This window comes from Cavia porcellus, unplaced genomic scaffold (genome assembly GCF_034190915.1).
Source record: "Cavia porcellus strain 051 isolate PalLab524CR breed Dunkin Hartley unplaced genomic scaffold, mCavPor4.1 scaffold_32, whole genome shotgun sequence".
In the NCBI taxonomy this organism is placed as follows: domain Eukaryota; kingdom Metazoa; phylum Chordata; class Mammalia; order Rodentia; family Caviidae; genus Cavia; species Cavia porcellus.
Window position 1 is genome coordinate 6,961,972 of NW_026947515.1, and position 25,958 is coordinate 6,987,929.

Here is a 25,958-nt window from a genome sequence, read left to right on the forward strand (position 1 = left end):
TGCTCCTTTTGTGTTCACATACTGGTTTTTTGGTGGAAAATTAATAGAAATGAGTGAAAATCATGAAAATGAAGTCTGCTGCCTCTAACAGAAACTTCCAACTCTCTGTTCTGTTGTGTCCTGCCCTGGCCTGTTCTCAGAATATTTTCTGACATCAGTGGATTTTTATTCCTGGAGGATTGAACGTGAATCCTGAAAACATTTGCAGCCCATTATGGAAAGAGTCCACTGATCCTTGAAAGAAAGCAGGGTAGCCATGAAATGGCAGGGACAAATAAGAAATTTAGAGAAGACCTAACACCATCACTTCTCAAAATTTAATGAAATCAAATGGGAAATTGTACTTCTCAGTTCATTCCTGGAAGCAAGCATTACCCTGATAACAAAACCAGAGAACAATCCAAATAAGAAAGAGAATTACAGACCATTCTGCCTAGTGAACATTGAAGCAAAAATCCCCAATAAGATACTGGCAAACAGACTGCAGAATATCTTCAAGAAAATTTTACATCATGATCAAGTGGAATTATTCCCTGGTACTCAGGGGTGGTTCAACATACATAAATCCATACATATAATACACCGTATTGAGAAATCCAAAAGCAAAACTCATTTGATCACTTCAATAGATACAAAAAAAGATTTTGACAAAGTCCATCACCTATTCATAATAAAAAACCTACAAATATTGGGGAGATGATCTTTATCTCAATCTGATAAAAGCCTTTTATTACAAACCAACAGTCAACCTCATACTAAGTGGACAAACACTGAAAGCTTTCACTCTAAAATCAGGAACAAAACAAGTGGAGACAACTGTCTCCACTCTTATTCAATATAGTCCTGGAAACTAGCTGGAGCAATTAGACAAGAGAAAGAAATAAAAGGAATAAAGATAGGAAAGGAAAAGCTTAAAATGTCATTATTTGCAGAAGCCATGATACTCTACGTAGAAGACCCTAAAAATTCCACCAAAAGACTTTTAGTTTAAGAAGCAAATTCAGTAATATAGCTGGTTACAAAGGCAACACTCAACAATCAATAGACTTCATAAACAAGAATAAAAAACCCATGGAAAGAGAAATCAAGGAAACAATAACTTTTACAATAGCATCCAACCAAATGAAATACTTAGGAATCAATCTAACAAAGGATGTAAATGATCTCTACATTGTAAACTACAGTACTCTCAAAATGGAGATTGAAGAAGAGATTCTAAAATGAAGAGGTATCCCATAGTCTTGGGTAGGGAAATTCAATATAGTGAAAATGACCATACTTCCAAAGCTATTGTACAGATTTAGTGCAATCCCAATCAAAACCCCGGAGCATATCTGAAAGAATTACACAAAATAAATCCTAAAATTCATCTGGAACCAGAAGAGACCTAGAGTAGCAAAGGTGATCCTGGGCAACAAAGGAAAGATAGGGTTCATCAAAATCCCTGACTTGAAATTATACTATAAAGGTATTGTGATTAAAAAAAAAGAAGTGGTACTGACAAAAAACAAAACAAACAAAACCAGATGCAAAGATCCAAGGATCTAATTAGAAGATGGAGAAACAACCCCAGACCACTAAACCATCTTATCTTTGACAAAGGTGCCAAACAAAGTCATTGGAAGAACAGCAGCCTCTTTAATAAATGGTGCTGGAAAAACTGGCTATATACGTTCTGAATATTATCTTTCAACGTGTATTAAGCTAAGATCAGTATAGATCAAAGGTCTTATATTAAAACAGAAACATTAAATCTGCTGCAAGATAGAGTAAGTAAAATTCTTGAAGACATTGATGTAAGCAAAGACTTTATGGGGAAAACATGGATTGAACAGCAAAAATCAAAGAGAATTAAGTGAGAATCTCACCCTACTGAAAAACTTTTTAACAGCAAGAGAAATCACTAACAGAGTGAAAAGACAACCCACAACATGGGAGAAAATGTTTGCCAACTGTTCCTCAGACAAAGTATTACTATTGAGAGCATGAAAAACTAAAAAATTTCAGTCTTCCCAGATTTAAAGACCCAATCCAAAAATGTGCATCTGAGATGAAATACACAGTTCTCAGTTGAAGAAATAGAAACAGCAAATAAATATGTGATAAAATGTTTTGCATCACTCCTCATTTAAGAATTGCAAAGTAAATAACACTGATATGTCACCTTGCCCCAGAAAAAATGCCTACTGTCAAGAAATCAAGCAATAACGAATGCTGGAGAGGTTGTGGGGCAAAAAGGAACCCTTCTCCATTGTTGGTGGTAAAGCAACCACTGTGGAAATCAGTGTGGAGATTCCACACAAACTAGGTCTACAGTTCCCACTCAACTCAGCTATTCTCCTTCTGGGTATCTACTCAAAAGAATAAAAATTATCATACCACAGTGATATATGTGCACCCACGTTTATAGCAGCAGTTTGTGGTAGCCAGATCTTGGATGGAATGCAGGACCTCTAGCTTGCCAGGCAGGTGCTTACGCTAAATCCCTGGACCACATTTTTTACTTTTTAACTTTCAAATAAAATGGGTTTGGGAGAAAAAACAAGGACTGAGGTAAAGACTTTCAGTGCAAATACCCATCAGACGTGCTGAGGTCAACATTCCAGAAAACAGCCAGCTGCAGAAGCCTCACCTGCATTCATAGGGGATCCACAGTTACAGGGTGTTTTATTTTCTGCAATTATTCTTGGTGGGGAAGGCAGGCAGGAGAGCAGGAGCCAATCAGTGATGAAGAGGCTGGCTGAAGAACTGTCCAATCAGGCGGGCCAAGGTAGGCGGTGTCTTCCGGTGTCATGGCGTCAATTGCAAGGCCAGGGCACAAAAGGGAGCACTAAATGTTTGCTAGACCACTATTTTTTGCTTCTATTCGCTGTGGACTGCTTAAAAGAACCTGGGAGACCTCCAAACTACGCAATGGTGATGTTATGGGATGGGAGCAGTGAAATGGGGTGGAATCGGGTTGAGACCAGTTAGAAGTGGTGAGAAGGGGCTGGGGGTTTAGCTCAGTGGCATAAGCGCCTGCCTTGAAAGCAGGCAGTCATGAGTTCGATCCCCTGTACCGATAAAAGGAAAAAGACCAAAAAAAAAAAAAAAAAAAAAAAAAAAAAGAAAGAAAAAGAAAAGGAAAAAAAAAAAAAAAAACAAGTGGTGAGAAGCAGCTGTGCTGTCTAGAGCCTGTGTGCTTAGCCTCAGACCCTGAGTTCCACTAGTACTAGCAGTGAGTCATCCTCTGTCCCTTTTACCTCTCGCTGGCGCCAGGACAGTTCTGCATCCCTAGAATGCTGTCATCACTGTGATACCACCAAGGCACAATGCCATTTTTGAAATCGACTGCTGCCCTTGCTCCTCCAACAGTCTGGGCCCAGGACAGGGCATGAGGAGACCCTGATTGCGATGTGTTTTCAAGCTGGGTGCAGCTGTAATAAGCCAGGTCTCTGCTCTCATTCCTGTCAGCAACAGATATGAAAGCCAGAAGTTTATAAATGTCTGTGCTGCAGGACCTGATAGCCACAACTGCTCTCCTTAAACTTATGCATTTATGTATTTTGTGATCGCCTAAATTTATACTATGTTCTCATATTTCCATGCTCATGAAAGGTGGAGGCAAAGGTTCTGAGAATTCAAAGATGTGTAGTGATGTGCCTCAGTGGTGGAAGGCTTCCCAAACACCGGATGAAATGCTGTGTATTATACAGAACAAAGCAAAGAATTTCTGAACATACTTTATGTGACACATGTGCTCATAGACGATGTTTGGGAGAACAGCCATAGAGGTTTAAATTTTGAGAAAAATGAAGCAGATATAAAAGTGTCATCAAGGGCAGGGTAAAGTGTGCTTGCTAAGACAAATTCCAGAAAGGACTGCCTGTTAAATTCTCACTGAAAAATGCCTAAATGTAGTCATTTGCATGAACATATACAAGTGATATCCTTCTGAATGTAAAGGAATGTGGGTGTCATGTCTGAATTAAGAGGTGACTTAATAGCTTGGTTGATCATATACATTGTTGAAATATGGAAATGCTCTGCAGTGGACTTTACTAAGTGGTGTAAAGGAGATGCCATAAATTGAAATTGTGCAGGGATATCAATAGTTCAGTCATGAAGGGTTTTCAGCTTAGGGTGGATCAGATGAGAGTGGAAAGGATGTGGAAGTGACTGTCAGGACGCAGAGTGCCAATAGCAGGACATATAACAGAGAGGGTCTTCCCTGAAAGTCAGGTAGTTCTAGGGTAAGCATGAAGTTAAAGTTGGTTTATGATTTCTTCCTTGAGGTGAAAAACACTAGCTCTGGTAAGAATCAGTATTCTACATCCTTGTCAACACATGAATTCTTTGTTCTTCACTTGAGATCTAATTTTGATTATCTCTAATTATGACCCAGTGTCATGAAGGCAAAATTTGAATTTTTTTGTAACAGGGATCGAACTCATGATCTCAAGCTTGCTAGGTAGGTGTTCATGCTGCTGAGCTAAATACCACGCTCTGAAAGTGTTTTCTGCATACTATGTATGATATTAACATTGTTCTTCAGAAATGTTGAATATTGTGGAAGTTTTCTATATTGTATGGATATAATTTTTAAAGCAAACCAAAGGTGTCGTATGCAGTCACTTTTCAAGTTTCACATTGTCTGTGGGGTGTCTCAGTCAGGGTTTCTATATTTCAGACAGCTCTGTAACTTAGGCTAGCCCCAAACTCAAGGAAGTTCTCCTGCATCAGCCTCCCAAGATATATTTCTTATATCTGAATGGAGAGTGATCACTTGGTGACACTGAGCTATAATTTGAAACTTGTACCTGATTTCATTGTTTATACATTTTTTACATACGTCAGTTTTCCATGAACATTTGAGTTATTATTTATGTATCATATTTGATGTTATTTATGCTTTGTTCTATGAAACCAAATTTAAATATCAAGATACTGCTTAAGTATATTAAGAACAAAGGACTCAGTGGCCTAAATGAGATTTGAAGAGATATTACTGTTAGTACATCAAAGTAATTCATGAGATATTTGTCTGCCTCTGTGCATTATGGATGCTGGTCCTGCAGGCTCTCACTATGAGCTCTGCCTTGGAGGCAGTGCACAGGGACTCTTGCGGTGACTCACCATAAGAATCAGTGCAAGAGAGGGAAAAAAAGAAAAGAAAAAGAGTTCTAAGGGATATAACAGCAAGTGTGTTTAGGGGTGTTAAATAGCTGACTATATCAATGTTTTTGGATCATTGAACACAGCTGTTTGCAGTCTCCCTGTTTGAATGTCCACCTTGTATTCTTTGATACTGTGATTTGAGCAACTATTTTCAAGATGATAATATGTAATCTACTAACAGGTGATTTCTTACTGTTATGTTTTTTTTTTTTGTAGTTCTGTATTAGGTGTACCCTTACACCGCTTTGTTTTGTTTTGTGTTTTTCTCTTTTTCCTCTTAAAAAAAAAAAAGAATCAGTGCTCCTATTTGGCTGGTACGTTAGCTGTGAGTTGCAATATAGCATCAAATTTGCTGTCTCAAAAATGTATATATACAAAAATTAATCCCCAAGATGTGAAATAAAATTTGAAGAAATCACTCTCCATTCAGCTGTTTTGTTTGGTTTTATTTGTGTAGTTTAGTTTTGTTTTATTGAGACAAGTTTTCTCTATGTATATCAGCTAGATTTGAACCCTTCATGGAGCATAAAATTGCCCTAACCTCAAAGCAGCATTCCTGTCTGAGCCTCTTGAGTGCTGGGATTATAGATCTGTGTGTTTTTACCCTAGAAAATATTGAGGCTTGTAACTTAGCTGTGTTGTAGGTTGGCTTAATAGATGCCATCTTGAGCTTTGCATTTAACTAGTGCCCTGTGTTTCACTCAGAAAAATGGAAAATCACTCAGGGTATAAGTCCCAGGAGAAAAGCAAAATGAGCTGTAGCCAAAGAAAAAAATTAACCTGCTCAACAAAAGAAGCAGAATACAGTTGTCATGCAAAAATTATTATAAGATTCTAGCTAAATGATTTCCAACTATCTTTTGGTGATTCTATCTTTTAAAACATCTCTAACTTTCCAGTTCAGAGCCTCTTGTTTAGATCCTGAAATGGGGGTGGGGGTTCTGTATACAAGTGGTGCTGAGAGCAGCTTATGAAATTCCACATTTCTCAATTGGGTTGCTTGGCTTCCTATATTATTGTTCACAAAATCACCTCAAGCTGCAGAAATCTTACTGACACAAGCAAACCTCAGGATTAAATAACAGTGCCCCTGAAATGAAAGAATAGTAGTGAAAAGGAGAAGAGAAAAAAGACAAACACCATGTGCTATAATGCCCACCTCTTTTCTGCAGCAATGAAGAAACTGAAACAGGAGAATGGCCATATATTCAAAGACAGCCTAACCTACATAGTGAGTGCAAGGCTTCCCAGAACTCCAAAGTGAGACTATGTCTTTAAATCAAAAACTAAAATGAAAAAAAAAAAAGCAACCAAGTAGACAGAAAAATTATTAAAAACGAACAATAATAGAGCTGAGTGAAATTTGAGTTATGTAAAATGGGAATTATTGAATGATGTTGCAGAGGAAAGAAGTCCATGTAGTGGCATCCAGGAGGGAGGGACTAACACAGACTTAGGAATGGCACCTATTGTGCTACAGGACAACAGTGACCTCCTTCCTCCATTACATTTGCAGTTCACTAGACTGAGGACTTCTAAAAGCTCATGGAAATGTGAAACTCAGGGCAAACAAGCAGCCTGAAATTCTGGCTTTGGCACAATGTCTTTAGCAGACATTTCATATTTAAATTGAGATAAGAGAAATATAATCCTGCCCTGTTTGATATCAAATGCAGCAAGTTTAATGTCTCACAACATTGGGAAATGAAGTCATAAACCAAAAGAAGTTCAAAAATTTTCTTAGAAAAAAAGAAGGAAGAATAGCCCTGAATTTTCAGGAGTGGTCTTCGGGTTTTTGGCCACAGACCTATTCTCAGGGGTCATTTATACAGGAAAGTCACAATGTGAGTACAGTGTGGGTCTCAGACTACAATCAACCTATAAGCTTATAGCTGCTTAACTAATAATATTCAACAGGGGAACAAGCTAGCCAGAAAAGGTATGTGGAAAGAGCCAAGGCATTTTGTGGGAACAATAGTCCAGTAGTTCTGGTCATTGAGTATGGTAATTGATGCCATCTGAAATTCCTGGAGGAGGTGGTGGTAACTGTAGTACATTTCAAACTGTTGTTTTTCTCTTCAGGACCATGTAGACCTGGTCACTTCATCTTCACCTTCAGGTCTGGCTTTCTTCAGCTGTCCCTGTAGCAGTGATTGTTGTATTTATAGTTTTTTGCATTAACTATTTGAGGTTCCAGTTCCTCTCTGATTGTATATCAATTTCTCTCTACATTGGTATCCTTTGCTAAAATCACAGTTCTATTGGAATGAATAAAGTGAAATATTCATTAATACAGGCCAGGGATTTATCTTAGGAGGCAGAAACACCTGCCTGGAAAGTGCTAGGTTGTAGCTTTGATGGCTTGTACCTAAAAAAAAAGTTATTTGAACTGCAAGGAAAGAAAATAATTTCATTTGTGAAAATGTAGATTTACAAAATTTATAACTAAATATGTCAATGGCAAATTAAACATTGTTAATAGTCATATTTAGTATCTAAAGTAGTTGGGTCTGGAGATTGAACTCAAGGATACAATTAGCTCCTGGAGAGCACAAGGTCATGAGTTCAATCCCTCATACAGAAAAAAAAAATCACAATTGTCAACGATGCAGTGCTATGAGCACATTTATTGAATCTGAAACTTGGTATTTAATAGGCTCAATGTTTCTTTTGTGGCCTATGAAATACCTGCAGATAACATGGCTATTACAGTGAATGATATACTGTCCCTTATAGGATTGCTATTTTCTGAGTTGGTTTTATTTTTTGTTTTCCCACATACTTGAAAGTTGAAAATGTTGGCTGGTGCTAGTGTTAGGGACGATACCGCAGGGAAAGAGGCCCCAAGGACTCAACTCTTGGTGAGGCAAAAAAAGGTTTATTTCCATGCGCATGTGGTCCCGGAGGCAAACGAATGCGGAGGGCCTCGAGGGGAATTTGTGCAGGGTTTTTAAGGGCACAAGGGGGAAGCAAGCAGGTTTACAGAAGCAGATCGCATTGGTTAATTTTGAACGGCACAGGACTTGGCAGATGCTGATTCGAGGGGTCTGGGGCTGAGTAACCATGGAGACTGAGCGTCCTGGTCTGATCTCAGAGCACATTCCTTTACTTATCTTTATCTTTACAGAGGACAGAACATCTTGTGGTTAATGACTAGCAGATGAGTTCCTTCCTGTCCTGCCCAGATATCTCAATGAGGAATTAGGGAGTGACACATTCCTTACTGCTCTGTTCTATAGCTGGGGGGGGGTTACATTACAAACAGGGAGTCAATTCTCTCACTAGGTAGAAAACTGTGATAATCGTTTTTTCAATTTAATGATATATATCCGTATATTCATTAAGAACATTTTATTTGCTACAGTTAGTCCAAGTTAAATTGATAAACAATTCTTAAATTTACAGGCAGGTAAGTTAGTTAGAAATAGAGGCAACCATACCATGATATAGTGGAATGAAATTCCTGACCTTCTATGTCTGGTATGATTTTGCGTTCTCTAAAATGCAAGAATGAATTTTAGAAACAAGAGTGTTGAAAGGCGGAATATATTTATTGAGAGAAAGAAAGTGAAAGTATTTTGCTCTAAATCGGAAATTTTGGAAGTGGGAGGTGAAACCAGGGGACTTTTACCTTGAAGTCACTTTTCTCTCCCCTATTCAACCTACCTGTGGCCAGAAAAGAATCTCAGTCAGCTACTTGCATATCAGCAATGCCACCTTTAAGCAGCACCCAAGTCAAAATTATATGTATGCAGCCCACACATTTCCAGAAAAAAAAGCCTGACCCCCTGTGGTCATGGGGTTCTCTCCATGGTCTTAGAATCAAGGCCATTTTGACTTTATATTCTCTTCTTTACTACAACAAAAATCCTATCAGAAAGCTTCTGTCTGAGAGAAAAAGAGGGATTCTGAGCCAGTCGCAAAGGATTCTGATTTTATAGAAGAAAATCATGTGGTGAGTGTGATGGCTCAGACCCCAACATAAAACCCAAGGAAGCAAGAAATTAAAATTTGGGGAGCAAAGGCTTTATTATAGGACAGGCCAGGTGATGCAATCTCAGGGAGCCAATTTGGAGACTGTGTGCCTTACAGCTAAAAACGTTGGGTTTTAAAGCTGAAAACCACTGGAATGTTGTGAACTTTGACCCAGTTTGATAACTTTCTTGTAGTTAAACATTTCTTAGGGACAGTACATTGTATTGCAGATAGGCTGAAGGGGTGGGGGATTACAAGAAACTGAAACTTAAAGATTTTATGGCAAATGGAGACTTAATCTAAGAATTGGGGAGGGGAGCGGAATTTACCAGGAGCTGAAACTTAAGTCTTTACTGGAGAAGGAATTTTAGTCTCTATTGAAATGGTGCATATAGAACAGGAAGGGGGCACATTGGTTAGAACTAGGTTACAACAGGGAGATAGGTTTAAAGTGGGTTAGATTACTGAGGTTACTGAGGAGGTAAATTAGCACAATAGAGAAGCAGAATATAAGAAATGTAAAAGTGGCCTTTTATTTAAAGAATGTGGAGAGGAGCCCCTAGCCACCAAGGGTTTGGCTCCCCTCCTGCTGGACTAACTATGGGGTTATGTGGTTGTGATGTTAGGGCTGACGCCACAGGGAAAGAGACCCCAAGGACTCAACTCTTGGTGAGGCAAAAAAAGTTTATTTCCATGCGCATGGGGTCCTCCAGGCAAACGAGTGCGGAGGACCCCGAGGGGAATTTGTGCAGGGTTTTTAAGGGCACAAGCGGGAAGCAAGCAGGTTTACAGAAGCAGATCGCATTGGTTAATTTTGAAAGGCACAGGACTTGGCAGATGCTGATTCGAGGGGTCTGGGGCTGAGTAACCATGGAGACTGAGGGTCCTGGTCTGATCTCAGAGTGCCAGGTACAACTCGGTCTGGTTTGAACAGCACATTCCTTTACTTATCTTTACCTTTACAGAGGACAGAACATCTTGTGGTTAATGACTAGCAGATGCATTCCTTCCTGTCCTGCTCAGATATCTCAAGGAGGAATTAGGGAGTGAAACATTCCTTACTGCTCTGTTCTATAGCTCAGGGGGGGGTTACATTACAAACGGGGAGTCGATTCTCTCAGTGATAACTCAGACCCCAGGATAAAATGCAAGGAAGAAAGAAATTAAAATTTAGGGAGCAAATGTTTTATTTTAGGCCAGGCCTGGCAAGGAGTCACCAGGAGCCAATTTGGAGACTGGGCATCTGACAGATAAAGTCAGGGCTTCTATCTTGTACATCCACAAACAGCTGCTGGTCACACAATGCAAGGAGGGGGATGGGGTGTGTTGCACTACAAAACAGAAACATGGTGCCTTCCATTTCATGGGAAGAGCAAGATTCAGGTAACAAGTTTTCCTGTAAACAAGCAAGTATAGATAAGAAGAAATCCTGTTTTCCTCTGCAGAGACTAGAAGTCTAGCAGTGATTAACAACTTCTGTTAGCTTATCTTAACATTACATCTGTTTTTTGTAGAGGGCAACAATGGTTAACATATCAATTAGGTAAGATTTTATAATTCTTTACAGATGAGAGCATTGATTAACATATTAATTAGATCATCCAGAGGGGGAAGGGAATAACACATATACAGTAAGGCGAAGTTACAGGTATTGGTATGATACAAAAATAATGAAGCTATTTTTCTAGACTACAATAGAGGTATATGTGACTTTTGAGTGGATGTGGTGCTTGGAGGGGACATTGATGTCATGCAAGGAGGTAATGGGAATTTTCTTTAGGGCCCTGGGAAAGAAAGAGGAAGTTGTAATCAAGGAAAAAAGAGGAAGTGGCCATATGAGTAAGCATCCCTGATTTTGGCTTCTTCCACCTTGAACTACCACCAAGAGGTTCTGTAATAGTTTCTAGGGCAAAACTCTTTCAAGTACATCCTTCAGTTTCAAGGAAGAAATCAAAACAAAGAATTTTTGCCACCTGTCTTCCTCTATGGCTACTAGTAAACCATTCATAAGAAATACTGTTAGTCATTTCCTTAATGCATTGTAGATACCATAACCAAAATTACAGAACATTTTGCTTTCAGAAAACAAAAGTAGCACTTAAAGTCAGGGATAAAGCCCTTCAGTGCAAGCATCCCTGGAAAGGTGAGATCAACATTGTAGAATACAAACTACTACTGATTTATCTGACTTCAGGAAAGAGAAAAATTTATAATGATATTGCTATAGAGTAATAAATCTCCCGGTCTAATATGTCCGGTATGAGTTTGTGTTCTCTAAAGTCAAAGAATGAATTTTAGGAACAACAGAAATTAAGAGCACAATATACTTCTTGAGAGAAAGAAAGCTACCTGAGAGAGAGAAGGGGTCCTGAGCGGGATGCAAATACTGTCTTTCTAGGGAACTTTATAGAGTAAAATCATGTGGTAAGCTGAGTTTAAGGTGGAGAAAAATCGGAACTCACAATGCAGATGGGCATAAGATGGGACAGAGCTATGGTAGCCAATAAGATTATAAGTTCATGTAAAAGTTGATTAAATTGGGAACAAAGGGGAAGGGAGTCACATAGGAAGCAGGCATTCTTAGGCAGCAGTGACTTTTCCCTTAGGGTTTTGGGAGGGTGACACCTGAGTTCATCAGGATGATAGGAGATATTTAAAATGTCAGTCCTTAGAATAAGCATACTTTTCTTTGAATGGTGAGTCCTGACCTCCTCAGAGTGCTAAGGCACTATTTAGAATATCAGTCTTTAGGATATGGATGAATTTGCTTATCATTTGTCTTGAGACTTGGCCCATAGCATGACGTGTCAGTCTTCCCCATCATTGCACAGTATCTTGTCTCCTGCCTGGACTCATTGGAGGACCTAGCCCTGCCTTATGCCAATACTATTTAAATAACTCAGGTGCCTGTAGCAGTACTGTTTGGATAATTGATTACAGATGTCTTGTGCTCTGGGTGAATGATCTGGGGATTACAGTGTGCAATGTATATTCAGGTGTTACCCCCGATTGACATGTTTTGAAATTTAATTTTAGTTGATGTGTTCTTTTTTCATTGAAATAAAATGGATTTGAAAATTAAAAGACTGAGGTAAAGCTCTTCAGTACAAAGACTCCTCTGGTCAAGCTGAGATCACCACTGTAGAAGAACGGCAGCTCCAGAAGTCTCTGAACTACGGTCTATCATTTGAGATCCTCTCTTGCAGGGAAGGGCTTCTTTCCCTGTTGATTCTTGACTCAGAAGGAGAGCAGTAGAGCAGGAGTCAATCAGTGATGAAGGGGCAGGCTATATGAAGTGTCCAATTTTCAGGCCATTGCTGGCTGTGACTTTTGTCTCTTCCAGTGTCTCAGCATGATTTACCTTTTCTGAGTAGGATACTGGTAGCAAAATGCTTGCTGCATCTCATTTAGTACTGTTGATGTCCTGTGGCCTGATTAGCAAAGAACCTGAGAGATCCTGGAGCCATGGAATGGCGAGGTTGTGGATGGGAGCCCAGAGATAGGGTGGATTGGGTGAAACCAGTTACAAGTATTTAGAAGTAATTCTGGTGTCTGGAGCCTCAGGTATTTAGTTAGCTTCAGCTCCTGAGGTCCTCCAGCATTGTCCATGGGTCATTCACTGTCCCTTTTGCCTCTTGCTGTTGGCAAGGGTGATTTGGGGTCCCCAGAACCCTGGCTTCACTATGACAGCAGCAGACTCAAGTATCATCTTTGAAATTCACTGCTGGCCTGGTAACCCCACAATCTTAGGCATTGGAAGGAGCTTGAGAAGACCCTGACTATGATACTTTTTGTAGCTTGTAGAGCAGTAATGAGCTAGGTCTCTGCTCTCTTTCCTCAGAGTAGCAGATCTGGAATGTCCAAAGTTTATTAATGTCTGTAATGTAGGGCCTCATAGCCACAATGGCTCAACTTAAACTTGGGCTTTTTTGTATTTGTAGCGATCTCCTCAATTTATAGTATGTTCTCATATTTCCATCCTCATGACAGGTAGTGGCAAAGGTCCTGAGAATTCAAAGATGTGTAGTAGTGTGCCTCAGTGGAAAAAGGCTTCCCAAACAACTCATGAACTCCTGTGTATTATACAGATCAGTGCAAAATAATTTCTGAACATACTTAATTATTTAGGTGGCGCCCTTGCTCACAGACTAGGTTTGTGAGAACAGCCATAGAGTTTTGAAGTCTGAGAAAAATGAAGCAAATGTGAAAGTGTTATCAAGGACGGGGTAAAAATTTGTGAAGGACAAATTCCTGAAAGGGCTACCTGTTAAATTCTCATCAAAAAATGCTGAAATTTAGGCATTTGCTTGGACATATACATGTGATATCCTTCTGAGTGGAAAGGAATAGGTGTGTGATCTCTGGATTAAGAGCTGATTTAGTGGCTTGGTTGTTCATAGACAGTTTAAATATGGAAATGCTCTGCAATGGAATTTACTAAGTGGTGTAAAGGAGAAGCTCTAAACAGAAATTTTGCAGTGATATCAATAGTTAGGCATTAAGGGTTTCCTGCAGAGGATGGATCAGAGGAGCGTGGAAAGGATGTACTAAGTGACTGACAGAACGCAGGAAGCCAATAGCAGGACATACAACAGAGAGGGTCTTCACTGAAATTCAGGTAGTTCTTAGAGTAAGTGTGAAGTTAAAGTTGGGTTCTGATTGCTTCCTTGATGAGATCAAAACCAGCTCTGGCAAAAATCGGGAGGTGACATCCTCACCCCGTACTGATGAAGGACACATGTGCATCATTCCTGGGGAACTTGTCTCCTAGCTGCTGCTGTCACTTCCTTTCCTCCCATGCCAATCAGACTATGGGCTTTGTGTCACTGATGAGTAGTTTCCCTTTCCTAGAGGTGATGGTGCTGAGCCTTTTCAGTTGTAATACTCTTTGGTTGGTTTCCTTGAAGCAGTGTTTCCATGCTGGGCTCTCTCTGTGCTGCCACCACCCACTATTATGTGGCTGAAGCAAGCACATGCACCTGTCACCCATCTTGTGATGGCCATTTTTTATGTTTTTGGGTCAGACTTTAAAAGGAAGGTGCCACACTCATTCTTACACAAGCATTTGAGTGGATACCAACATTTATTTCAAAGAAAATGCATCATATTGCTGGTGTATGGATAACTTAGAAATTCTTGCTGTATTTTTGGAAGCAGATATTTAAAGCAGAGTTATGTGGTTCCTTTTTTATTTATTTTTGTGTTATTAGGCTATACTATATTATGCTCTGTTATGTTATATTATGTTATATGTTAGTGAGGATTTTGAAAGTTCTTCAGGGTGTTTTCAATACTTTCTGATTTGGTTTTGTATAACCAACCTAATGAACTTTGAGAATATCAAAAACTTTGAGGAGTTTTGTTTTGGACAAAATTTAAAGAGGAAAACACAATCAGGGATGTTGTTGCACACCTGTTATTCCAGGACTCTGAAGGCTGAGGCAGAAAGTTTGTGGTGAGTTTTAGGTCATCCTGGGCCACAAGGGAAGATCAAGGCCAGACTGAACTGCATAGCAAACCCTGTCTGAAGAAAAAAAGAAAGAAGAAAGCGAGCAAAAAAAATGATAAAAATGTAAAGTCAAAAATAGACTTTCTAGTGAGAAATCTTTGTGAGGTTCTTTTGCGTCTGTACTTTAGTCAGCACACCTAGCATAAGGTTTACCATAATGGAGAAATTGATGTGCTCCGTCTTGCTTTGTTTTTTGTTTTTTGGCCTGTTTTTTTTTCAAACTTTTTTCTTTTCCTCTTCAAAGAAAAAGTAAAAAAACTGTGGAAGTAATGGAAACTAAAATGCGCGATTGTTAGTGTAAAAAGAGAGGAAGGAAAGTGATCTCCAGGATACAACAGCAACTTTATTTAGCTGTGTAGGAAAGAGAACCATATTGCTGACTTTTTCTTGGATCATTGAACAGAACTGACTGCAATCTTACTGTATTAATCTCCACTTTGTATGCTTTAATTTTGTAATCTGGACAGCTGTTTTTAACTTGACAATGTGTGATCTATTAACTGGTGAACTCTTACTGTATGTTTTTTCCTCTTGAAATTCTGTGTTGCTTCTAGCCTTTTACTGTCTTGCTTCATTTATTTTTGTCTTTCTCTTTAAATAAAAAAAAAAACTTACTGGCTGAGCAAGGAATGGTGAAAATGCCTGTAATGCCTGTACTCAAGTGGCTGAGGCAGCAGAGTTCCTGGAGTTCCAGACAAGCCTGCAACATATTCTGAGTTCAGCTCAGGCTACAATGACACAGGGAGACCCTGACTATAAAAAGAAAATGAAAAAATAGGGAAGAAAAGAAAGGAAAGAAGAAACAAAATTCCTAGTGATTTTGTCACTTGGTGTGCATCTGGGCAAGCTGTTTTAGTCTGTGGTCCTTTTCTTGCAGTGTAAAACCCTTTTAACTACTGTTACTTTATAATACCTGGAAACTAGTATTTTGATGCCTCTACTTTTAATGTTCTTTCTATGGCTATAGGAAGACTCTTTGTACTTCCTTGTGAATTTTCATATTTTTTTTTATGTTTCTAGGAAAATGGCACAGATACTTTGACAGGAATGGCACTGAAACCCCTGGTTGCTCTGGGTAGCATGTACATTATAACATGAATTCTTCCCATCCCTCATCACAGTATGGCTTTTCTTCTGTTAGTGCTCTTCTACTTATTGCATTCCAAGAAGATGTGAGTTTGCTTCAGTTTCCCTAATCATTAGTTATTTTTGATTATTTGTGAAATGAATTGTGTTCTTTGTATTTGACGCTACAATTTGTTTGTAGTACGTAGTAACGAATTGATTAGAGCATGTTGCTCATGTATCCTGCAATTTAAGTGATTTGTGAATTAGTTCTATAAGGTTGTCAATGTAGTTTAAATTTCTTATATACAATGCTGTACCCTCAGGAGAACTGTAACAACAATTAATTCTTCCTTTCTGATTTGGAAGGCTTTGCTTTCTCTTTCTGGATTAAATTCTATGGCCAGGACTTCGAGTACTGTATGGTGAAAAGAGTTGTAAGCCTTGTCTCCTTTCTGACCCTAGAAGCTAAGCTTGCAGCCTGTCAGCACCTGAGCACCATGTCAAGGATGGAGCTTGTCATGCTGTGCTGAGGTCCATTCCTCCTACTGATAGTCTATGAATGATTTATATCATGAAAAAATGGTGAACTTTTGAGGTTCTCAAAGCTGTCTTTCCAAATCTCTTCAGGGGTTAGCTGTACCTTATGCTGTGAAAGTGTGAAGCAACACTTACTAGTTTGTGCACGAGAGGGAACATTCTTGCACCACTGAGATTGAGCCCAGTGTTGATCGTGTTGGTTAATTTTGAATATGATGGTGAGTTAATGTGGCAAACATTTAGCTGAATACTTTTGTGTATGTTCGTTAGGAATATTAGCCAACAGAGCGTTTTCATTTATTTTATTTTTAACACATTATTATCTGGCTTCATTCTCAGGATGACTTGTCACTTAAAAGAAGTTGGTGGTGGTTTTTTCTTCAACTTGATGGGAGAATTGAAAAACAATCAGTATTCATTCTTTACCACATCTTGGATAAAATTCACCAGTGCACTTATTGTGTCCTAGCTTTGTTGTTGTTATTAAGCAGCTGTGATGTTTACCCATTGCCTGTGCTCCTTATTGCTCTGTTCATCAGACTGTTTCCTTCTGATGCGTGTGGTTTGGGGACATCAATGGACACCACATATCCTTTAAGGGTCACATCTCATTTTATTTATGGATGTTACCATTTACTTTTGTATATTCAAACTATCTCCATAATATATAATTTTGTGAGTAACTCCTTTCAGTTACTCAGTTTTTAATGCACACTCTTGCAGGGTTTGGTTACTGCTGGAGGAAACTGGGCCTGGTGAGGGCCTGGTCTCTTATTTAAGGCTTTGTACCCTGACCTGCCTGCAGTGCCTCCATCACCTCGCCTGCACCCTGTAAACACTTGTCCTGTTCCATAGCTATGGTGAGTCCACCTGTGGCAGTTCAGATTTGCACCTGGGTGGAAAACATTCAGTCAATTTGAGCTCTGTAACAGACTGACCTTCTCATACAGAGCTCCCCTGAGTGAGACAGGGGGCCTTAGGCATGTAGGAAGGAGCTCTGGAACCTTTTCATCTTTTTCCTTTCCAGTGTGGAATGTGTGACGCTTTCCTTAGAACTCACTGATGGATGAGGCAGCCTGGACTGGGCCTTTTTTTGCCATGGTTCCTGCTAGGTGCCATGGTGTCCTGCACCTCTGCCTGGACCATCTCTCTGACTTTACATCTCCACGTAGATCTGAGCAGACTCAGTCTTCCTATACCAGGCTCTAGCTCTATGCTGAGGCTTCAGGTGAAATATCTGCGATCCTCAAATTCATCTTATATACATTTAACCTGGAAATTCCACTTTAAGGTTCATTTTAAAAAATGAGTTTGATAGACACCATATTCTCTTCTTAATCAGTTAAGGTGTGGACAGTTAGAAACCATGAATGTTCCACAGCACAGTTGCTGAGTTTTTTATAAATGGCAGCCACTGAAAATGCTGAAAGTAGGCCATGTCCCTGATCTTTCCTGAGATTGAAGAGAGCTTGTGTCCTGGTTCTCTCTCCACCCAGCAGTGAAGAGACACAGGCCTGTACATCAAGTGAGGACAGGAGAGAGGAGCTGGTCAATGGCAGACCTCTCATCCTGGGAGGGATGCCTGTGTGGTTTTTCCATTTTATTTTCCACTGCAGTATTTATAGTGTTCCATTCAATATTACTTCTCTCCTGTTCAATTCACTTAAGAATAAATAGTTGGTATTTTCTTGAATAGGTGAGTGGAAATGGATGACTTAATACTCTTTTATATGTAATGTAGGATACAAATATAGATGAACATTGCATGGATCAGAGGAGCATGGAAAGGATGTGCAAGTGACTGACAGAATGCAGGAAGCCAATAGCAGGACATACAACAGAGAGGTTCTTCTCTGAAATTCAGGTAGTTCTTAGAGTAAGTGTGAAGTTAAAGTTGGGTTCTGATTGCTTCCTTGATGTGATCAACACCAGCTCTGGCAAAAATCAGTGTTTCACATCCTTGTCAACCCATGCATTTTCTATTCCACACTTGAGTTCTAATTTTGATTATCTCTAATTATGCCCCAGTGTTATGAAGGTAAAATGTGGATTTTTTTTTTTGTACCAAGAATCGAACTCATGATCTATGCTTTTCAGGCAGGTGTTCATGCCACTGAGCTAAATACCCAACTATGAAAGTGTTTTCTTTGTTGTATGGCAGATATCCACATTGTTTCTCAGAAAGTGATGAATATTTTTGGAATTTTTCCATATTGTATGGCTGTAATTTTGAAAAACAAATCAAAGGTGTCTTATGCAGTATCTTTTCAAGTTTCACTTTTTCTGTGGGGTGTCACAGTCAGGGTTTCTCTATGTTAGACAGCTCTGTAACTTAGGATAGCCCCAAATTCAAGGAAGAAGTCCTTCACCAGCCTCACAAGATATATTCCTTATATCTGAATTGATAGTGAATGCTTGGTGACAGTGAGCTATAAATTACAGCTTGGGCCTGTTTCCATCTTATATAGTTATTTTTTAAAAACAGCATTTTCCACTAACATTTATTATTTGTGTACCATATTGGATGTTATTTATGTTTTGTTCTATGAAACCAAATTCATGTTTCAAAATGTGGTGAAGTATATTAAGAACAAAGTACTCACTGGCCTAAATGAGATTAGAAGAGACATTATCTGCAGCCTATCACAGTGATTGATGAGATTTTTTTTTCTTTTTTTAAATTTTGAAAGTGGTAAAATACAACAGAACAAGGCAGAATAAGGCCAACTAAGATCATATAGTGAAATTGGTGCAGTTACTGCGTTAACAATAATAGGTATCACAGTATATTTTATTATCTTTAGAATAGTTGTTCTTTCTTTTGTTTTTTTTTTTTTGTTTTTTTTTTTTCCTTTTTATCAGTACCGGGGATCGAATCTATGACTGTTTGCTTGCGAGGCAGGTGCTTATGCCGCTGAGCTAAATCCCAGCCCCAATAGTTGTTCTTTCAAACACATATATCAAAATGAGATGAAATACAGAACATTATAGTACTTATCAAAAAATATTGAATAGAGCAATACCATTACTCAGAATAGAGCAAAACAGCAACAAATATATTTGCCTTCAAAGAGATAGTAGAAGGAAATCCCCCTTATTTGTTATGGTCTGTTTCCCAGGAGACACTCAGATTTCTGTTTCCCATTTGCTAACGGGGGGGGGGGTGACAGGAGAAGAGGGGTAGGGAAGTGGGATGTTTGATTCTAGGCCATGCATCTGTAGGTTCACTATTGCTTAGTAGGGAGACAGGCCAGTTGTTTGGTTTCACAGCATCCTAAGATCCCACCCACAGGGTGTGGGTCTCAGGAGCTGCTGCTGTTTCTCCCCCTGGAAGGGCCACATTCTGCCAGACTGCCACTGATTACCAGGGAGAAGTGGTGCTTGCTTGGCTTCCCAGTTGATTGATGGGATATTTATCTGCCTCTGTGCTTTGTGGATGCTGGTCCTACAGGCTTCTCACTGTGAGCTCTGCATTAGAGACAGAACACAGGGACTATTGCAGTGACTCAGCACAAGAATCAGTGCTCCTATTTCACTCTTACATTAGCAGTGAGTTGCAATCTATCATCAAATTTGGTGTCTTCAAAAATGTGTATATACACAAAATTAATGACCAAGACATGATTTAAATTTGAAGAAATCAGTCTTCATTCAGCTGTTTTGTTTGGTTGTATTTGTTTAGTTTTGTTTTTTTTTATTGAGACAAGCTTTCTATATGTATATCAGCTGGATTTGAACACTCTATGGAGGCTAGAATTGCCCTGAACTCACTGAAACCATCCTTCCTCAGCATTTTGAGTGCTAGAATTATAGATATATATCACCACACTTTGCTTTTGATTCAGATTTTTAGGAGAGAATTTAAGATATCCCAAACCTGGTGTCTCAACCTTCCTGTGAGAAATATATGTATGATCGATCCTTTAGGAGGTGGTGACCTTTGAGGATGTGGTCGTGAACTTCAGCAATGAGGAGTGGACTTTGCTGAGTCCATCCCAAAAGAACCTCTACAGAGATGTGATGGGCGAAACCTTTAGGAACATGACTGCAATAGGTAAGGACAAAATACTTTTGTCATTCATGCTGTTAGAATATTGTATGTCGCTCATCAGTGCTGTTTCATTAAAAACAATGTGAAAATATTTTTAAAAATAGCTCAGACCTGGACACATTATATCATAAGTCTAAACAAAATCTATTCATTTGTATGTATTATACTAATGAGTGCTGGTATTTGTATGTCTACATTTCAGGAGGACTTGGGGATATCCAGGAAGCTGAAAAAGAATGCAAAATTTACTGGAGATACTTAAGGTAATTTGCACTCATAAGAAGAAGGAATGTTCCTGAGTAATTAGTGAGTCAGCAGAAAAATGCCGCCAAAGAAATGAGGCAATATTCAATTTAATGTCAGTAATATTCTCCGAAGATGTATAAGCTAGGGTATGTATAATGAGTGGATTAAATCAAGAAAATGTATGACATTGCATATAGATGTTTATGAAAGGCATACACTTTGAGTTATGACATTCTCCCTTCAGTTTTTTTACCCATATATACATGTGAATACAACACATTCATCATCTAAAAATTGCTAAGATTGCAGTAGAACTTGAAATAAAATGGAGTTCTTGTGTTTCCAAGCCATGATCTAAAGAATCAGCCGTTCTGACTAAAATTCTTAGAAGGCTAGTGGAATGTTAAGTGCACTCATTCTGAATATCAGTGTGCAGTTGTCTCTAGAAATTGATCCCCTCATACTTGTTCTGGATATATTTTAAAAATTCAAAATGCACTTAAAATACTAATACATGCTTGCTCATATACAAAGCAGATCAAGTTATAATAGATCAGGCCTTGAAGAAGCTTAACTATTTATCACTGGATTTGTGGAGAAGGAATATATTAATAGACTCTCTGTGATTGTGCATTCTTGTAAATCCAGCACACAAGGAATCAGATTTTGCAGAATGGCAAATTCAAGTTCAAACTTCACAGCTTAATGATCAGCGAAAATGTCTTAAAACAGATTTAAAAAGCTATAGATTTTATGCTAATAGCTGTTGTTCATTCCCACCATGGAAAAGAAAAAAATGTGTTATATAATGACAAAAAATAAATAATATAATGTCATTTGCCATAAGAAATAGGTGGTTTTTTGTCCCAACAATTTGGTGAAATAGCTCAGCCATAAAACCTAAAAGGTCACAGGGTTTCTTTTAGATGAGAAACCAAAATATAAATTGTGGAATGAAATGAAAGAGTTAATAGATAAAAGTAAGACTGACCATATGGAAAAGGGAACTACAGGTTAAGGACAGAAGGGAGATTGTGATGGGCAAACATATCAGAATGATCTGTATGTGATACACATATGTACCCATGCCCAAAGTCAAGATAAGGATTCTGCATTTCAAAAGGTATCAAATTTTAAGATTTCCAAATGTGTACCATTCTTTTGGGAATGGTTGTTTTCAACATGTCTTACAAGGCCATTCTGTTATTTCATGGTTAGAATTTCTTAGCAGGCATTAAAAACAAAACTTGACATTAATGCAGTCATTAAACTGAGACCCATTTCACTGTGAATGTTTCTTATTTTTTTATTTAATGTAAGGAAAGAGTAAAAAAAAAAACAAAATAAGTAGAAATGATACCACTTTCAAAGTGAAAATAAACAGTAAGAAATCTAAAGACAATGATTACATATGCTGCTCATAGAAATAATGAAATACAAAAGTGAAGTATATGAAGTGGGGATTCAAACAACGAGACTGCAAAAAATTTTGTTCAAATCTCCAATAAAAACTTAGTAATATGGCTATCAGTCTGATATGTGATTTTTTTTGACAGAAATGACAAGCTAGGGCAATCCTATGGACATACATCTTGGAATCAGTGTAAAGAAGTATTCCTTTGTACTGAAGAAGGTAATGTGAATGTGAACGAAGCAGAAACACACCACAATGTTCAGATCCATGAAAAATATAGCAGTGAGGAGAAATCCTATGTATGTCAGCAGTGTGGAAAATGGTTCACCAAATCTGGACATTGTAAGCAACATGAAATAATTCACACTGGAGTGAAATCATATGTATGTAAGAAATGTGGGAAAGCTTTTAACACACGGGCAAAATGTAAAATACATGAAAGAATTCACACTGCAGAGAAACCCTATGTATGTAAGCAATGTGGGAAAGGTTTTACCCAACATGGAGCTTGTGAGCAACATGAAAAAATTCACACTGGAGAGAAACCATATGTATGTAAGCAATGTGGGAAAGGTTTTACCCAATATGGAAATTGTAAGCAACACGAAATAATTCACACTGGAGAGAAACCGTATGTATGTAAGCAATGTGGGAAAGCTTTTAACACACGGGGATATTTTAAGAAGCATGAAAGAATTCACACTGGAGAGAAACCGTATGTATGTAAGGAATGTGGGAAAGGTTTTAACATATACAGACAGTGTAAGGAACATGAAAGAATTCACACTGGTGAGAAACCATATGTATGTAAGCAATGTGGGAAAGCTTTTACCCGACATAGACATTGTAAGCGACATGAAAGAATTCACACTGGAGAGAAACCCTATATATGTAAGCAATGTGGGAAAGCTTTTAACACACAGGCAGATTGTAAAAGACATGAAAGCATTCACACTGGAGAGAAACCCTATGTATGTAAGCAATGTGGGAAAGCTTTTACCACACATAGATATTGTAAGGAACATGAAAGAATTCACACTGGAGAGAAACCCTATGTATGTAAGCAATGTGGGAAAGCTTTTAACACACATCGACAGTGTATGGAACATGAAAGAATTCACACTAACCAGAAACCATATGTATGTAAGAAATGTGGGAAAGCTTTTACCCTATATAGACATTGTAAGCAACATGAAAGAGTTCACACTGGAGAGAAACCCTATATATGTAAAGCCTATATATGAAAGCTTTTACCCAACATGGACATTGTAAGCAACATGAAAGTTCACACTCAAGTTAAAACCCGTGTATATAAGCATCATGAGAATTTTTTGAGCACAAGTACATATTGCATAATGCATGAAAAGCTTCACACTCGGCATAAATCTTATATATGTAGTGAATTTGGGAAAGGTTTCAGCAGAAATGCTCATTGTCCAATAAATGAAAAAATTTACACTGTTGAGAAACCCTGTTTATGTGAAGAATGTGGGAAAGCTTTCACCACACATGGATTTTGTAAAATACATCAATGACTCCACACTGGTGAGAAACCCTATGCATATAACAATGTGGCAAAGCTTTTAACACATACAGTCATTGCAAAACACATGAAACATTTCACATTGGGATGGCTACGTAAGCAAGTGGAGACATTTTCAGCAGCCAGATTGTAAGTGAAATACATGAAGAAAATCACACAAGAGATAAATCCTATATGTTATATGAATACTCAGCACACCTGATCACTGTTACATATCTGAAAGAGCTCACTGGATCCTATGTGTATTAACAGTGTGAGAAATACGGCAATCCATGTTTATTGTTAAATACATAGAAGAAGCAGCACTCTTCAGACAGTTTAGATCTAAGTTTACTTTAAAAGTTCCAAGAAGACCTGAAGAAATAATCAATACAGAAGTTTGATGTCAATATTTCTTCACAAATTTTCCAGAAACAACAAATCTGAAGTGGAGCTCTACTCAAATACACATTTTGTATGGTTTTCAGTTAATCACTTATACCTCTTTATTTTTTAATGTGTCTTTGTGCTTCTACATGGCATCTTGTAATTAAACATGGTAAATGAAATGGGCTTTTCACTTTCAAGTATGAATAGTGTCTATGTACTTAATATTTTGTCTTTAAAACTTAATTTTATATTTTTGGTGAATTATTTTTATTTAAAAAAACAAAAAGTATAGAAATAATACAGAATTTCTGAAAAATAAACAATAAGAAGTCACTAGTTGATTTGTTACATATTGTCATCTTAGAAGTAATTGTTTAAGTTACAAAATTAAGCATAGAATGTGATACTCAAATAATGACACTGCGAACATTTTACCTCAGTGATCCAACAAAAACTTATTAATATGCTTATATGTTCTACAATATTGTTTTTTATCTTAAAGATCATAAGATTAAACATGACAAAACAAAACAGAACAGTTCATAAGGAAACAAGTTAAGGAAACACAGGTTTCAAAGCAAGTCCACTGAGATGTTCATTGTCTATCTTACTGTCTCTAGTTTTTTTCCAAATAGTTGTTTCCATCTTCACAAGCATTGAATAGATACTTAACATTATAGAACTAATCAAATAATTACAGGATGATGCAGGCTTTTTTGATCTTCAAGACTGATTTTGGGGAAGTTGATGATTACCATAATGTGTCTCATTCTCTTCGTAGTAGATGTCTTTATTTTAATGTATGCTGAAACTGAACATAAGAGACTAAACTAATATACTCTGAACAGTGAATAATAGTATCCTGAGAAGGAGAAAGGTGAGGAATTGCCTAAAAAAAGAAGGCAGAGGACATTGTTAAAAGTGTATCAGGATTTAAAAGCTATAGTAGTTCTGTTGCTCTGTTTATTTTGATTATATTTTGTTCTGGTCTGTCTACTCATAATAGATTTGAGGGCACAAAGATGTAACCCAAAAATAGCAGGTTATACCATGATGGTAACTGTCCTTAATTTCCTATTAACTAAAACTGAAACCCTGTATTACTTACATTGTCTTACTATGACTGATCTTATTGGAAGCTGGTTTGTTTGAATGTTATTTGGCCTTGACTGATTTTATTCACATTTTTTATGCTTGCTGGCCTCAAGTCCAAGAGTAGAGGCCACTTCTCTGAAGATGATAAGATGTGACAGATATATATTGTGGGGCTGGGGATTTAGCTCAGTGGCTTAAGTTCCTGCCTGGCAAGTGTAAAGTAATCCGTTTGATCCCCAGTACCAAAAAATAAATAAAAGATATAAATTCCAGTTTAATTTTTTTAAAGAGAAAAAAAGAACATAAGAAACAAAGCAGTAAAGGGTACAAATCATGTAGAATTTCAAGAAAAAAATACAGTAAGAAATCACTAGTTAATAGGTTACATATTGTCTTCTTAGAAACAATTGTTCAAATTATAAAATTAAAGCATATAAAGTAAAGATTCCTACAGTGTGTTTGCAGAGAGTTCCGTTCAATGATCCAACAAAGCTCAGTAATATGTTTTTCTTCCTACACAGTTAAACAGGCGCTTATATCTCTTAGACCACCTTCCTTTCCTGTCTTCTTCACAATAACAATTACACTTTTGAGGTTTTTTTATTCCCATATTTCTTATTACTTTTTTTGAAGAGAATAAAACCTCAAGTGAGTTAACAAAACAGAGTTGGTTAGAACATAATGATGGGCATAGTACTTGATGCAAAAATAGAATATCAGCTGATCAAAAATGTTTACCATTGTGCCTTTTGCTATTTTTAAAAAGAATTGCTATATCATCAGGTATAATAGAATTGATCAAAACAGTACAGAACAAGACCAATAAAATCTCCACTGAAGACCTTATAGGATTTCAAAAGAGGATAATAGTCAAACCATAATGGGCATCATAGTAAATCTTATTGCCTACAACGTGGTTGCCTATACCCTCAAACTTGATACTATCAAACAAAATAGAATATAGTAAAATCAGGCAGAACAAGACGGGGAGAGC

The 25,958-nt window shown here is 37.8% G+C and overlaps 1 protein-coding gene across 1 annotated transcript; it reads left to right on the plus strand.

The window, feature by feature from the left end:
- Positions 1–109: 109 nt before the first annotated feature.
- On the plus strand, positions 110–25,231 carry LOC134474271 (zinc finger protein 501-like). The gene is made up of 4 exons (XM_063241620.1): positions 110–2,916; positions 20,174–20,300; positions 20,500–20,560; positions 22,100–25,231. The coding sequence occupies exons 1-4, from the start codon at positions 2,728–2,730 to the stop codon at positions 23,199–23,201; spliced, it is 1,479 nt and encodes a 492-aa protein (XP_063097690.1). The 5' UTR covers positions 110–2,727; the 3' UTR covers positions 23,202–25,231.
- The last annotated feature ends 727 nt before the right edge of the window (positions 25,232–25,958 follow it).